General features: G+C 37.3%; 1 protein-coding gene across 1 annotated transcript; it reads right to left on the reverse strand.

Annotated features, from left to right (window-relative positions):
• Nucleotides 1–3123: 3123 nt before the first annotated feature.
• On the reverse strand, nucleotides 3124–9883 carry LOC105060822 (maltose excess protein 1-like, chloroplastic). Its single transcript, XM_010944661.4, has 9 exons — nucleotides 9608–9883; nucleotides 9371–9526; nucleotides 8984–9274; nucleotides 8810–8899; nucleotides 5299–5400; nucleotides 5099–5217; nucleotides 4197–4259; nucleotides 4055–4116; nucleotides 3124–3503 (listed from the first exon to the last, which is right to left on the reverse strand). Exons 1-9 carry the CDS (start codon nucleotides 9842–9844, stop codon nucleotides 3421–3423), a joined length of 1203 nt encoding a protein of 400 aa, XP_010942963.1. The 5' UTR covers nucleotides 9845–9883; the 3' UTR covers nucleotides 3124–3420.
• Nucleotides 9884–15650: the final 5767 nt, after the last annotated feature.

The raw sequence follows: 15650 nt of genomic DNA on the forward strand, positions 1-15650 counted from the left end.
AATCTCTCTTGTTGATTCTCCTTTTTGGTTTCCATCTTTTTTGTCCCTTTTATAGCTTCAAGAAATAGTGAAAAATATTTTAGGCTGAAATAGAGTCGTTAGACCACATTAAATGAGCATTAAAAGTACTTAAAACAGGTTAAAAACTTACTGTTGCAGAATAATCCTGTCACAGGGGTCGACTCATGAGTCGACTCATGCCTGGGGGTCGACTCATGGGTCGACCTCTGTGGAAGAACATCAGAAAATCACCAGAAAACAAGGTTCTGTGATTTTTGACCTAAAAATAGTAGGGGTCGACTCATAGGGTCGACTCATGCCTGAGGATCGACCCCATGGGGTCGACTCACAAAGTGTGCCAACAAAAAATCTACGTGCCAATCAGCTCATTGTGCCATGAGTTGACTCATGGATCGACTCATGATTTTGAAACATGCATATCTTTCAAAATACAAGTCCAAAAATAATAAAATTTTCACCAATGGATCACAAATCTTTTGTTCTATCATTTGATACTTTCAAATCGGGATTTTGATAAAATTACGATTTTATCCCTGAAGAGCAATAAGTCTTTTTCAAGTGAAAATCATTAGTACTCCTTCAAATGCTTTGTAATCATCAAAATCAATCTAAGGAGAAACAATTCTCTTTGGGTTTCATTGCCTTTATATTACTTTTTTTTTTTTTTTAAAGTAAAGGACATCCTAACAATCTACTAGCTTGGAGTATTAATGATATTTTATTGGGAACAAATTGCTAGCAAATTATTGATCTCCCTTTTTATTTTAAAATTTTATTTTATTATTTTTTATTTTGATTTTCTTGAATCAAATCTAGCTCAAACCGAAATAAACCTAATGTAGGCTTGAGAGAAAGCTAGGTCATTTGGACTTAAATCCCAACTATTTAAATTTTAAAAACTATGAATCAATGATGCAGACGAATCTTTCGTGAAATCAATTATTCTATTCTATGTGAACAAAGATACAAGCAAGAGGCAGTTAGTATCGATACAGAACTTGAGGAAGAGCAATTAGGATTTTGGATGCATCCTTGACCAAGTTTCCACAGGGGACATGATGGCGACGAACATAGAGGAGGAGGAGGAGGAAATGAACCCGATGATGGCACTAGCCACAAAGCAACAGCAGTAGGAGGTGGAAGAGGGTCATGAACTCATGATGATGATGCTATTCTCGAAGAAGTCATCATTGACGAGGTTGATGAAAGAAGAGGAAGAGGAGAAAAGAGAGGAGAGGAGGAGCATGAGGGCATAAAGGGAGGGAGCGGTGAGGTGTTGATGAGGGAATGGTGGAAGGGAGGGAGTCGTGGAGTGCTGCTTGGGTATGAAAAGGCAAAAAGGAGTAGTATGATCTTATCCTCATCTCTCCCATGATGGGCACATTGAGCCCAACAGCCAATTGTTAGAGGAGCCACAAGATGGCACCTGGCTGCCAAAAGAAAAGGAATATTGCCTCCTCCATGCCTTCCCTCTCTAGTGCCCTCAACCACCTCCTCATCTCTAGCATCTCCACCACCATCGAGCATCACTTCTCTACTTTCACCATCTCCATTGTAGAGTGCATTTGACAATTCAACTCTGAGGTTTCCTCCTTATCATACGACCCTCCTCTCGCTCTCTCTCTCTCTCTCTCTTTTTCTCGTCCTTGCCAACGATGGCAATACATGCTAAGCAACAACAGCACGATAATGAAACCAAACCCAAAAAGAAAATGTTCGATTCTAGAGGACAAAGAATGACATTTGAAAAAAGCCCCTAAATTTGAGATAATTATGGGACTTATCATTTGTTTCAACATTAAAACTACTCTGAAGTTTGAATAATTTGCTGCATTACTATAATCAGTTGCTGATGAATAAATCTAAGCTATCCACATTGAATCAGATAATCTAAAATAAATAAAAGCATTAAAAGGATTAAAATACCATGTGAAGCACCATAGCAAAATCCATCCTTTTGTTGATATAGACCGAGCTCAAGTCTCCTATTTAATTATATGCACTGTATTGGATATAGGATTTCTCTTCAAGGGTAAGTGGTCAATGGTTTCCCCTAGTGTTTCTTGATTTTCGACAACAAGATTAGTCAAAGATATACATAGTATTATGCATGTGGTGGTAGAATATAATTATAAAATTTTGCTAGGTAGCAGATTTGTTAGCCCATTTTTACAAGCATAAGGATGCAATATCTTTGCTTCATATAATAACATTTTCTTTGCTCAAAGGATGTACATTTTCTTCAAATTGAGGTGATTAGATTTGCATGAATGCAAACCTTAAATTCCATACACAATATAGAAATTAAATACAATAGGACATCTCTGTCTAGTTTATTTTCATTGATGGTGGTAACTAATACTAGAAAATTATCTCATTCGAACATGATACAATCTTGAAGTTTGTAATGACAACAACAACTAACCAAGGCATTATATTATATCATTTCTTTTAAAAAATAAATGTATGCAATTCCGCCATGGCTCAAAACAATTCATGCCTTGTAATTAGAGCACAAGCTAGGAAAAATAGCTTTAGAGCTTGATACAATAAATGAGAACAAAATGAACTTTCTTTTCTGCTAGATCATATCCAACATAAAAATTCTGCTATTCTATGTTCCCTAGCATCATCATTTGGTGGCTGACCATGATTGCAAGGCACAAAATACGCTCACTGAACTGAAATGTGATATCTGGGAACTCAACATATGCACTGATATTGAACCATAGATCAAAGAACTCATCCACATCTTTCACTCACCGAAAGGCCACCTTGGCCAACAACCTAGTTGGTGATTATTCCATCCTTCCGACCGATGTTCGTCCTAAATGGGAGTGACTCATCGTCACCCTCAACGGGAGCCTCAAGAGCTACTCCGCGAAAGTATCAGCATATCCATCCTGCACAAGAGGTGTGATACCGCATGCGAATCGAAAACTAAAGGATTGGCAATGAGGGTTCTTCAAAATCAAATTCAACAGTAACCACTAGAATGTCTAATAGATTGTCGAAATCATAATATGTACAAGAAACAAAACCAACTAGGGATAATACCAGCTCCAAGAAGTATGCACTGTCTAAAAATAACCATTCATAGAGTGATGGCAAATTATTAAATTACTATATTACAAAATTTTATATCAGTTGTTTACAATTTCATGCTGAAAGCAAGCAGTTACATTGGTAAATAACTGCCACAGAAGCAAACTCACTCGGCAAAGGGTCTCCAATATTTTTGGCGCTATGCGGCTTTCCACAAAGCAACTATAAGGCCAGAATCCAATAGCATGCTCCCAATGCCAACCTGAAGTATTGGACCAAAATCTGGCAAAAACAATGACCGACAAACATTGATCCATGTAATGTTGCAGTAGTACGCCAACAGTGGTATTCGTATCATGGTCCAAATACTAATTCCTTTAAGGTAGTCATTGGGGAATCATAACCGTAGGCTAGCATATCTCTCCAGAAAGCCATTCCTGATCGAAAATGGTAGACTCGAATCAAATAATGCACAGCACAGCCAATAATAGAAAAGAATTTCATGATGTTTTAGCCATAATCATTTGTCCTGTGATCAAAGCACTTTCAAGTTCTCACAAGAGTAATAGATCTAATAACACTAGCAACTAGATGCTTCAACCCTGACCATTTAACTTATTCTATCAACTGGCATATCACAGCAGCACAGACCCCGTTTTGTTAATTATTGATCATTTTTAGTGATGTTTCAGGCACTCGAAGGGAAAGCCAACAAGAAGGGGTGTCACAGCACTCTATTCAAAGGATGCTACAAGTTGACATATTCCTCTCAATCATTCAAAATGTAAAGTGAAGGTTAAGAAGCATTCAGAGAAGCTGCGCCGAATCAACATTTCACCAAAAATCTGTTTTCAAGAATCAGCAAGACTTAAAAACAACATTTCTGATGGTCACGTGCAATACACTAAATTGAGTTTGAGCATAATGAACTAAAAATGTGTTAATAGATACCACGAAAGCATAAAGAGGTTAGGAGTAGAGGAAAAACCTAGCCATATAAACAAGCCAAGCGTTGCTGCGAAGAAAAATTCCCTGCTGATACTATTGAAACTGGAATGATGGAGCAAAAATATAGAGTTAATAATGAATCAGTCACACACTTTCAAAGCTATTAAACAAAGACAACATACCAGTACATGCAGGCCAAGTTTCCCCAACCAAGAAGAAAGGTTGCCCAGGCTGAACCAGTAAACCTGCAATCCAAATTACTACTAAATCACAAAACCTTCAAATAAACTCCATATGAAATTCAAACTGAAGAAGAAATTAAAACACACACACACACACATATATCCGAACAGCCTTGCCAAGTCAGGAAATGGTGGATTCTCAAGAAGAAAGAATAATGCCCTGAGAACATTCTAAATTCCGTCCCTCAAAATCTACTTTGATGAAAAGCTTATAAAATCTGCTTTTGTGTTTATCCAAGACCACCAAAGGAAACAACTCTTTTGTCTAATACATAGCAATTTGTTCAGCAACCGTAACATTAACCTCTCTGTAATATTTTCCTTTCCTTTCCACTGAAACCCTGTCCAAGACCAGGGGAGTTTTGTCCTGCCTGCATGAGCTTAAACTGCAAAATTACATGGTAGGCCACCTCACCTGCCAACTGTCCCTCTAGGTTTCAAGGCAGGAGCTATCTAAAAGTTTTCATGGCCAGGGATTCAGGACCAACTCTTTGAGGGTTGATGTCAAGTTTCCAGTCAGTCATGAAACTCTATTTGATTCTTGCGCAGCCCTCTTGAGTAAGATTCTGCTCCATAGCACTCTTTTACTGGGAATGGGCTTGGACAATGATGGTGATAATGATAAGGATGAGATATTTTCCTTAACAAGAAATAACTATTTCCCTAGGTGCATTGATTACTTTTCATAAGGCTGACACTCTATCCCAATTAAACAAATGCTTATTTTGGGTCTTTCACATATATATGTCAGCAAAATCACTTGCATATACTTTTCAAAACACTGAACTAAGTCTAATAACTGGAGCTACAATATGAAGAAAGGACTTAAGAAGATGGAATACCACATTAGATCACGAATAAATAAAGCTCGTGGAATCATGAGACCATTTCCAATCATTGCAAGCAACATCGTGAAAGCTGATAAACCTTTAATGTTATCTGGATGGAGATAATTTGTCCACTGCATAAACAGCTACAAGGTTAATGTTCCATGTAACAGGTGGTGGAATATTAAGGAAACCAAACTAGAGCATCTCCATACCATTTGTGCTACAGGCATCCACATGAAAAGCAGAGTTGCAGTCCATCCAGATATGGAACCAACAAATTTTATCCCTCCATCAGAAAGTTTCCCAGTCCGTGCCTGAATGTGTTAGTAATGCACAATCAAAATGGGCACGTAAACTTTCAAATTTAAAAACTAATTTTAGAAACTTCTTGATGGAAGGATAAAAGAATCAAAGTCCAGAAAGTAGTATTAGATTCAAGCAATATAGCTTCATTAACAGTTCTGATATTGATTGATTGGAACAACTATTTTGAAGCATAATCAAATACCAAATATTAGGAATAAACCATAAAGAATGAGGAAAAGTCAGTGATTCATATAATCGCTTTCTTTTCTTTCTAAGCCATAACATTAAAAATTAAACCACAAAACAGTTTCTGGATGGTTGATATGGGGACCTGCAAGTTAAGACAGATAATCAACATTTATACATACCAATCCCTGCAATGAATGATTTGTATCACAATTAAAAATAAAAAAGACCAGAAAGTATCAGATATGCCGACCACTGTCTAGCCAAAAACTTCATCACCCTCGTGTTGATGGGAAAAAAGTGTAATGTATCAGTTCATAGAAGCATTAGAATATTAGCAAATCCAAAAAATCATACAACTGTAAGGAAGGTAAGTCAAAATAAAATAAAAGAATATGGAACATTAGCTTAAAACAAAATCGTTGCTGTATCATATAGATGTCAAGCATGGAAGAGATAGCTCCTCATCAGATTTGATTACCAGAAGGATAAAATTTTGAGTAGGGATATTGCATCATTCATGTGTTAACTTTCTTTGGAAGCACCAAGCAGCATATAAGCTGATATCAATAAATTTCAAGCAACGAATTTATTTGAAAAAAGGTGGTCTCCCGAATTGATCATGGGTTTTATTGCTGAGCCTCAGGTTCTCTTCTTGTTCACTTTTTTTCTTTTTGTTTGAAGCTCTAAGCATCCCTAATAATAAAAGTAATGACCAAGAGAAGGCAGAATGTCAAAAACACATATGACATAAAGCCAAGCCCATGAAGGATACATGCAATCTAAACTTATTAACTTTAATCCTACCTGGCACACAGGACACATAATGACTATCCAAAACTTCTGACTGTCTTGACTGAGGAAGCAACCATTCTAATCAATTAGTAAATTATCATATGCAAACTTCTGCAGACTCAACAACATAGAAAATAGATCATACTGAACTGTCCCACAAGATTTAAATAAACGGAGCAACAGAGTAGATAAAAGAGTAAATTAGTTAAAAGAAGAACCAAATAGCTTTGAACTAATCAAATCTAAACCAAGTTTAGCCTAAAATACATCATTGTGGCAAGAATGAATCTGATCAAACCCATAATGAACAGCAGATGCAAAAGGAGTTTATCTCTTGGGTGAAGAAATTATGCCTAGTCCAGATGACTCTATAGTGATTACTGGCAGTTTACAGACCTAATCAGATATATTAAGGACCTTCTCAAAAAAACATTTAGGAAACTGAAAGCCTCCCAAATTAGCAAAATTCATAACTCTGTAGGGCCCACATAAAGCATATAAAACTCAAAACCTCTTCAAAACACAATTCTAGTCCATCTTAAATTTTTTTTAAACCAACCTAGGCTATGAAGCATCAGCAAGGATATGAGATACAAATACATCGACATAAAAATTTGAAAAGGTGTGATAAAGATACAGCTAGGGTACTCAGTATTTGAGTATTTGCTACATATATGTGTAAAGAAATATCCATAAAGCATGGTGGGCAATCAAAATATAACATAATTCAGCATTAGCTTCCACAAAATCATGACTTAATCAATAATCAAATCTATATACCCAAGTCCATAGTCCATACTCCATACTACAGTATGAACATCAAGCATTAACAGTTCATTAACAAAAAGCCAATGCTCATATAACAAAGAAAAGGAAAAAAAGAAAAACCCTCTACCTCATTGCCAAAGATTTTTTAAGCATCTCAAATGTATCTAAGAAGTATGTTGAGCACTTTTTCTATGTTCAAAAATAGGATACTTGGCTTAACTATCGGACACATATTATAGAAATTGAAGAATTTGTGCTTCCTAAAACCTAGGCCTAGATTAGGAGCTGTAGAGAATATTCCTGCACAAAATAGGATCACAATCTCACCACACAAATGGTTTCAAGTTTGCATATGAAAATCATTACAAAATAGATCATACTGAACCTTCTCCCGAAAGGTTTAAATAAAAGGAAAAACAGACTAGATAAAGGAGCAAATAATTAAAACTATAACTTTGAACTAATCAAATCCTAACCAAGTTTAGCCTAAAATACATCTTTGTGGCAAGCAAGAATCTGATCAAACCCATAATGAATATGAGATGTCAAAGGGAGTTTATCCGTTGGGTGAAGAAATTATGCCTAGACCAAATGACTTGATAGTGATTACTGGCAGTTTATGGACCTAAAGGTATATTATGGATCTTCTCAAAAAACATTTAGGAAATTGATAGCCTCCCCAGATAAACATACTTCTGGGATATCTTCAAGGACAATATAGATATGTTGCACAAAATTCACAGGGGAACCAAAGGCCTTAATTTCTTATTTTATACAATGCTAATTTGAAAGCAAGGTTTTATCAAAATCACAAACAATTCCAAAGCAAGGTTTCATCAAAATCACAAAGAATTCAACATTTCAGCACATCAAACATTTTGCCAACATAATTCTGAGCAGTCACAGGCAATAAACAATGATCGGAATGACCTGGCATCACTTATACTGTAAAAACAATAAATACTGAAATGGTACCATCTAGAATAAGAATACCAAAGAAGACTGTCGAGGTGGGAGCAGGTTGTATCTTTCATGCGAAAGAATGACTGATCTTCTTTCACAGTCCGACCCATTGGATCATGCTTTGCACAGATTTTAAAGCACGACATCTGCCTCGTGATCTGTGCTGATGTGTGGAAGGGAGAGATTGGAGGACTTTGAAAGCTGTCAAAATGCAATCCAACAGTCGACATCATGAAAGAAGATAAATCATTCTTTCACACAGAGGATACAACACAAACCCCTGTCAGAGGTTTACCATGTAACTTGTAAATTTTGTTAAGGCATTAATAGTATGATGGAACTTCCTCTTCGAAGATCAAGATTCAACAGCCTTCTGGGTTTTTATTAATGATGTTAAACTTAAAAGATTTCCTAGTTTTGCATCTATAATAGTTGATGATATCCATACAAGAATCTCTCCCTAGATAAAAGAACCTGCCAACCAGACAGCTACAATAGATAAAAAGGATGTTATGCTACCATGCGTGCTGATAAGTTATCTGGTTACACCATTCAACAACCTCTTACGATACAACCATCATTCATAGCCTACTAGGGACACGCTTTTCACCAAAGCTTGCTTAATATCAAGTTCCAGAGCAAGTAATATATCAAGTTCCAATCCAAGTAAAAGCAAAAAAGGGAACTACTACGTTTACAACTTACCATAATAACAGCCACAACTGCTATAATACCAGAAAACAGCCCAGGCAAGATGCTGTTTGGGATATAGGGAAGAAACGTAGACCACATCACCTGCAAATCCACGACGCACAGGATGAAGAGAGGCAGAACTGAATTGTATTAACTCCATTCAGAACCACAGCCTTCGATGTTCACCTGAGGGAGAACGGCGACACCTCCAATGGTAATGAAGTCCTCCCAGATACGCCAGATCCAGTCATGAAGCCAGCCAAAGTAATTAAAGAAGTTGAGGACAAGACCAGAGGCAACGACAGCCGAAGTCAACGCAAACTGAGGCAGGGGCATGGCCTCGGCCATCGCAAGCTGCGCGATCACCACGTAGTTCGACAGCACTCCCAATGTCTGAATGAGAACGGCCTCCGTCTCCTTCTTCTTCGCAAAGTAGGACAATAACGAGAGATTTCCCAACAACCCCGTCAGCATCCCCTGGCACAGTACTCCAATTGTTCGAACTCTTTTCCCAATAACTTAAACAAGAAAAGAAGGATTCTTGAGGAGAGGAGAAAGGTGGAAGCCACTCACGAGCCAGGGGACGGCGAAAAGCGCGGCTTTGTTCCCGGCGAGGAGGTTTCGAGCGTTCAGGACAATCTGGGGGAGCTGAAGGAGGAGGAAGGGGACGTTGGCGGCGCCGGCGAACTTGGCGGTGAGCGAGTCCCATTGCTGGAATACAGAGGAGCCCTAGAAGGAGAAGATTTTGACAAGAAAAATTAGACTTTTCGAAGGCGGAAGGGCGGGAGAAGACGGCATTGGGTCTTATACCTCGACGGAAGGACGATGCGAGGAGTCGGAGACGGCGGAGGGCGGCGAGTGGCGGCGGAGGAGAAGAGGGGCGGGGGGAAGGAAGCGTTTTAGCGGTTTAACGGGATGGTGGTGAGATTTCAGAAGCGGTAGGGAGGGGAGGGAGGACAAGAAACGAGGCTGGGAGGGACGGATGGAGGGTGGCAGTGGCCGGAGGTGCAGCGGCAGCGGCAGCGTCGCCGCCGCTGTGAAGACCATCTTGCGTCCCCAGAGAGAGAGAGAGAGAGAGAGAGAGAGAGAGGTAGGTCCCGAAAGCGTTTTGGAGGAGGGATGGACGGATCTCGAGGTGGCACGTAGATAGAGGATCTAAGTGGGTGGGACCGAGGAGAGACACGTGAACGGAGGTGAATGAGGTCACTCAGACCAACGGCAACAATGATTGAATGGTATACGTGCATGTAGGGTCGGCATAGTTCGAGCACTTTATCGTATTAATATAAATTAAAAATTTTTAAATCAAATTGATGCACCTTTGAGATCATTTATCAAATTAGTGCAAAAGATAAAAAACAATCGATTAAAATATTGTATTTTCAGCTAAAAAATATAGATCGAAATGATACTTTCAGCTTGATCAGCCCATCTTTCTTAAATATATAATGAAATGATGTGGTTTATGAAAACATCATTTCAGAAGCATCATTCCGGACGATGCTTTAAGAAACACCATTCGGAATAACACTTCTAAGTGGGATCCCATTAAATCCGTCAATCTTCTTCTTCTTCTTCTTCCTACCCGACGCTTCCCATCCGACTCCCCACCGGCTTCTGATTCGTTGCCCACTCCCTCCCACCACAGCCTTTTCTCTTTCCCATCCGACGCCCACCCTTCTTCGGCCTTTTCTTTTTCCATCTCCATCCCAACCGATGCCCACCCTCCACTCCTCCTCCCCCATTCGACGCCCTCCCACCCCCTCCACCCCTCTTCCCATCCGACACCCGTCCACCCCCTCTGAACTTCTTCCTTCCCCCCGATGACCCCCACTCTTCCCATCCGATCCCTAGCCCCCTCCCCCCCCCCCGACCCTCTTCCCATCCGACCCCCCACGGCCCTCTTCCCATCCGACAACCCCCCTTCTACCTATGCCCCCCCTCTAGCTTCTTTCTCCTTCTCCTCCCTCTCCTCCAGCCGTTTCTCTCATCTCTTTTTTCTTCTCCTTCTAGCTAACATCGTACACTCTATCTTTTAATGCAGCTGCCCAATGCCACAGCAACGTGTCCAACACCGACGACGCAATCAGACGTCATGCTATGGTAATCTTGCATTAATGTTGTTTGCTATATTCTTGAAAATAAATTCGAGCTTGATTTTTTCTAAAATCATCGGGCCTAAGCCCGACTCGAAGTCCGAAAAAAATTTTCGAACCGAGCTCAGGTAGGGATAGTGCCCGACCCAGCCCGACCCAGCCCAGTCCGTTTGTAATGCTAATCGATATTTTGGTAAATGACTAATTTAAAAATTTTAAATATATTGTATTGCATAGAATCATAGATCTGTCTTTTGATTAATATACATATTCTATGACATCCTTACATTTATATATTTTTATAAGGATGAAAGAATTATGTACATTGGTCAATTGAATATCCAATTTGGACACTTTGAAAATTATAATTAATTTTATAAGTAATTACAGTAATCAAACGGTATGTAGAGTATTTAAAAAAAAATTTGGATAGTATTTTCTTTTAGTTCTCCTCGCACATCTTCAGTCGTGTAAGAAGAACTAAGAAAAAATACTACCAAAATTTTTTTTGACCCCTATTACATATCGTTTGATTATGTAATTGACCTATAGAATTGATGCAATTTCTGAATGGGATAAGACCTTCTATACCTATTATAGGATGCAAATAAGCCATTTTAAATATTAAGTACTTCCTCATAGTAAACAAAAAAATTTCCCATTAAATGTTGATGATTTTCTCAATATTAATCTATGGCAACTTAGATTTTTTATTTTTTTATCAAAATAATTATTAATACTAAATATTCTGATTTTGATATTGTCATAAATTTTTTTGAGAAAATGGCCAATACTCGAGTTCATTTGCTATTGTATCATTATGGCATAATAGAATATGACGAAGATGGCATGCAGTATAGTTAGACTGCGAGCCGGATGGTTAGGCTATTTTCATCATTATCATGTCAAGACTAATTAGACCATTTATACAGTAATATTTTTATAGACAGAGTAAAATATGAAATCAAATTGAGATAAAAATCTCCTAATATATCAGGATAGTTAATGCAAAGCAAGTATGTCTTGGTTCCAACTGATAATGATGAAGATATCTTAGAAATATTTATATTTTTTTTAAAATTTTTAGAATACCGATATATTGAATTATACATTGAAAAAAAAATATCCACTAATAAAAATTCTACACAAATATGCACACCGATGTTTGGATACTTTAGTGGGCTTTTAATCTAAGAAGGCAATACTCCTGGACCTTCCTCCTATTTTTTAAGTCCTATGTTGCGAACCGTTGGTGTTGAGGCCATGTTTGCAGAACAGCATTCTAATACTGTTGGCCCTAGTTATCCAATTATTCAAAGTTCTATGATGACTTCTCCTATAGTGATTTTTTTTATGGTGACTTCTCCTATGGTGAAAGTAGTAGTAAGTGTGGGATATAACACTCAAATGGAGGACGATGATTGGATCAGCACTGGAATAAATTCTGATAGTCGAGATTTTGAGTCAGATAAGAATGAGGCTGAAGGAGAATGGCTTGATGAGGATAATAATAATGATAAAAATAAAAATGAAGATGAATATGGTGATGAAGATGATCAGCCTGTAGGAGAATCTAAACCTCATTTGCATGAACCTCCATAATTTTTTAGTAACTTAAATTTAGATCTTGGTGGTGGTATTAGTGCTAGTCGAAAATTAAACTCTGACTATCAATTTTGGGACTCCTCGATAACTGAATTTTTTATAAGTCTGATATTTGAGAGTAAAGATGAGTTAAAGAGAGTTGTTAATCTTTATTATATTCAAAAGCATCGAACATACAATATTGTTCAGTCACATTCGAAGTTGTGATCTATACGATATGCATCATCAGATAATGAACAAGAATATAAATGGAGGCTTCGTGTTGCATTGTTGAAAAAGCATGGATATTTTCAGATCACAAAATATGAGGATTCTCATATTTGTTTGTTTAAGAAATTGAGTCAAGATTACAAATATGTCAGTGGAAGGATGATTGGTGCACTAGTTCGATCCAGATGTTAATGTTGAAGCTATTGTGGTAATTGTTAATGATCAATTTTAATACACAGTGTCATACAGAAAAGCATGGTGTGAAAAATAGAAGACATTGATTAATATTTATAGAGAATGGGAGCCATCTTATACAAAATTATCCTATTATATGGCTACACTCTAAAATACAAACCCCAGCACTATTATTTCATGAAATTTCTTTCCAACTGAGAATTTTTTATATACAAATTTTAAATTATATTTTTTGAACTTTCCAACCATCCATCTAGAATTTTAGGCACTACCGTTCTGTGATCAGCATCAATGGCACATACTTGTATGAAAAGTTTAAAGATAAGATGCTAATTGCAATAGAACTTGATGCAAAGAATGGAATTTTTTTCTTAGCATATGTACTTGTGGATGAGAAGATGACTGCTAATTGAAGTTGATTTCTTTTAAGGCTCAGAACACATGTTGCACAAGATAGAAATGAAATATGTCTAATTTCAGACAGACATCCAGATATATTAAATACCATTACAGATGAGTCTATTGGATTGAGTCCACCACTTATCTATCACCGATATTGCTTAAGACATAACTGTAGTAATTTCAACACTCATTTTAAAAATGCACAGCTCAAAAGAGCAGTATGGCAAACAAGGAGTACTTATCAAGTTCGCAAGCTCAAATTTATCGTGGATAAGATCAAGAAGTGAATGCAGAGGCTTGGAATTGATTATCTGAGTTGAAAAAAGAGAAGTGGATATTGGCATATGATACCGAGATGTGCTATGATGTTTTAACTACAAACTTGTCAGAGATTTTTAACAGCATTTTACGAGGAGCTAGAAATATACTAATTACAATTTGTGTTCAAATAATATTTTACCGTCTTATGAAATATTTTAAAAAGAGATGTGCTCAAGATTTAAGATATGTGCAGGAGAATCTAAATAGTTTTTTTACTCCTCATATTGTAATTAAGATTGCTGAATATCAAGTTAAAGCTAACCAACACAGAGTAACAGCATTCAACCTCCAAAGAGGCATATATGAAGTACTTATGAGGAGAGTAAGTACAAGTTTAAGAGATGGAGGTAATTCACATATCGTGACTTTAAGTGAAAGAAAATGTTCTATAGTATCTTTGTTCACACATTTTAGCTGTGTACCAAAAAATTACTATGCATTTTAGTGGATTTGTGGATGAAGTATACATAGTTATGGCATACATGAATGCTTGGAGTGACGAGTTTTATTCATTATCATATGAGGACTATGGGGGTGCACCCATATGTTCACATATATTCCTGATTATCATCGTTTGAGACCTGAGTAGAAAGGTAGGTCAAAGTCAATAAGACTCCGAAATGAAATAGATGATAGGCAAATAAGAACCAAGAATCATTGTAGCATTTGTAAAGAATAGGGTCATGATCATCGTTGCTGTCCTAGATTGCTTCAACACACATCAACTTCAAGTAGTGGAAGAAATTAAAGACAGCAGAGCATATTGCTCTATGTATTTTTGGAGTTGTGTATTGTTTTATGTATTTTCGATAGTTGAACTATTATATAGTTTATGGCCAGAGTTGTGTATTGTTCTATGTACTTTCGATGTTGAACTATTGTGTGGTTATGTCCAGAGATAAATACTTGTTCTATGTATGTTCAAAGTTATGTATTGTTCTATACTTTCTATGCCATTGATTATGAAACTAATGTTTATTTTTTTGCCTTGTTCTTTAAGGGGAGTAGACTTAGGCCTTGTTGTTTGAGAATTTTCTAACATTTTTGTATGCCATATTCTTTTGAATGGGTTTTGCAGGTTGTTTTGTCCATCATGTCTCATTGCATTTTGCATCCAAGGCCTCGGGATCCTAGCGTTCTGACTTTACGGGCACAGCATAGATCAAAGCGCATATATGAGGGGGAGGTGATTAACTTTCCATTAAAGTAGCTCCAGTTAATTTGATATTAATGTTGTTATTTTTTTTCATATTATTTTTATTTGGTGTTGTTTCAGGAGATGTAGTAGATCAAATGTCGACAGTCAGATCGATCTTTTTGGACACGCACCCCATTTTTTTCGGATAGAATCTTACAACTTTTCCAACAGTTGGGTTTTTACGACATCTATCATATTGGATGGATACAGATGGATGTAGGTTGGATTACTGTGTTGATTGAGAGGTGACGCATAGAGACTCATACATTTCATTTATCTTTTGGGGAGACTACCATCACATTACAGGATGTTAGCATCCTGATTGGTTTATGCATCGACGGTTTGCTAGTTACTGGTCCTGATCCTGCATTTACGATACTGTAGTGGCATTCACTTTGCGAGCGATTATTAGAGGTTGCACCTCCAATTGAAGCTTTTGAGGGAAGTAGACTTAGGCAGAGATAACTGTCGGATTATTATGCAGATTTTTAGTTGTCGGATGATGCTCCTGATGAGATGGTTCAGCAGTACACTCAGGGCCAGATTTGGCATATGCTTGGAGGATCCCTATTACCTGATACATCATCGGCTCTAGTGAAGCTGATGTATTTATCTCTGCTGGAGGATCTTTATCAATTGGCCTGCATGAGTTGGGGGAGTGCGGTCCTAGCATTTTTATATCAGACTTTGTGTAGAGCTACCGGGCCTACACAATCAGACATCGATTCTTACTTAGTTTTACTATAGGTACACATGTTCTTCAAGTATATATATTTTTATTTATATAATTTAGTTACATAATTTATCTATGGATATTTTCAGATAT

Source organism: Elaeis guineensis, chromosome 4 (genome assembly GCF_000442705.2).
Source record: "Elaeis guineensis isolate ETL-2024a chromosome 4, EG11, whole genome shotgun sequence".
NCBI classification, from domain to species: domain Eukaryota; kingdom Viridiplantae; phylum Streptophyta; class Magnoliopsida; order Arecales; family Arecaceae; genus Elaeis; species Elaeis guineensis.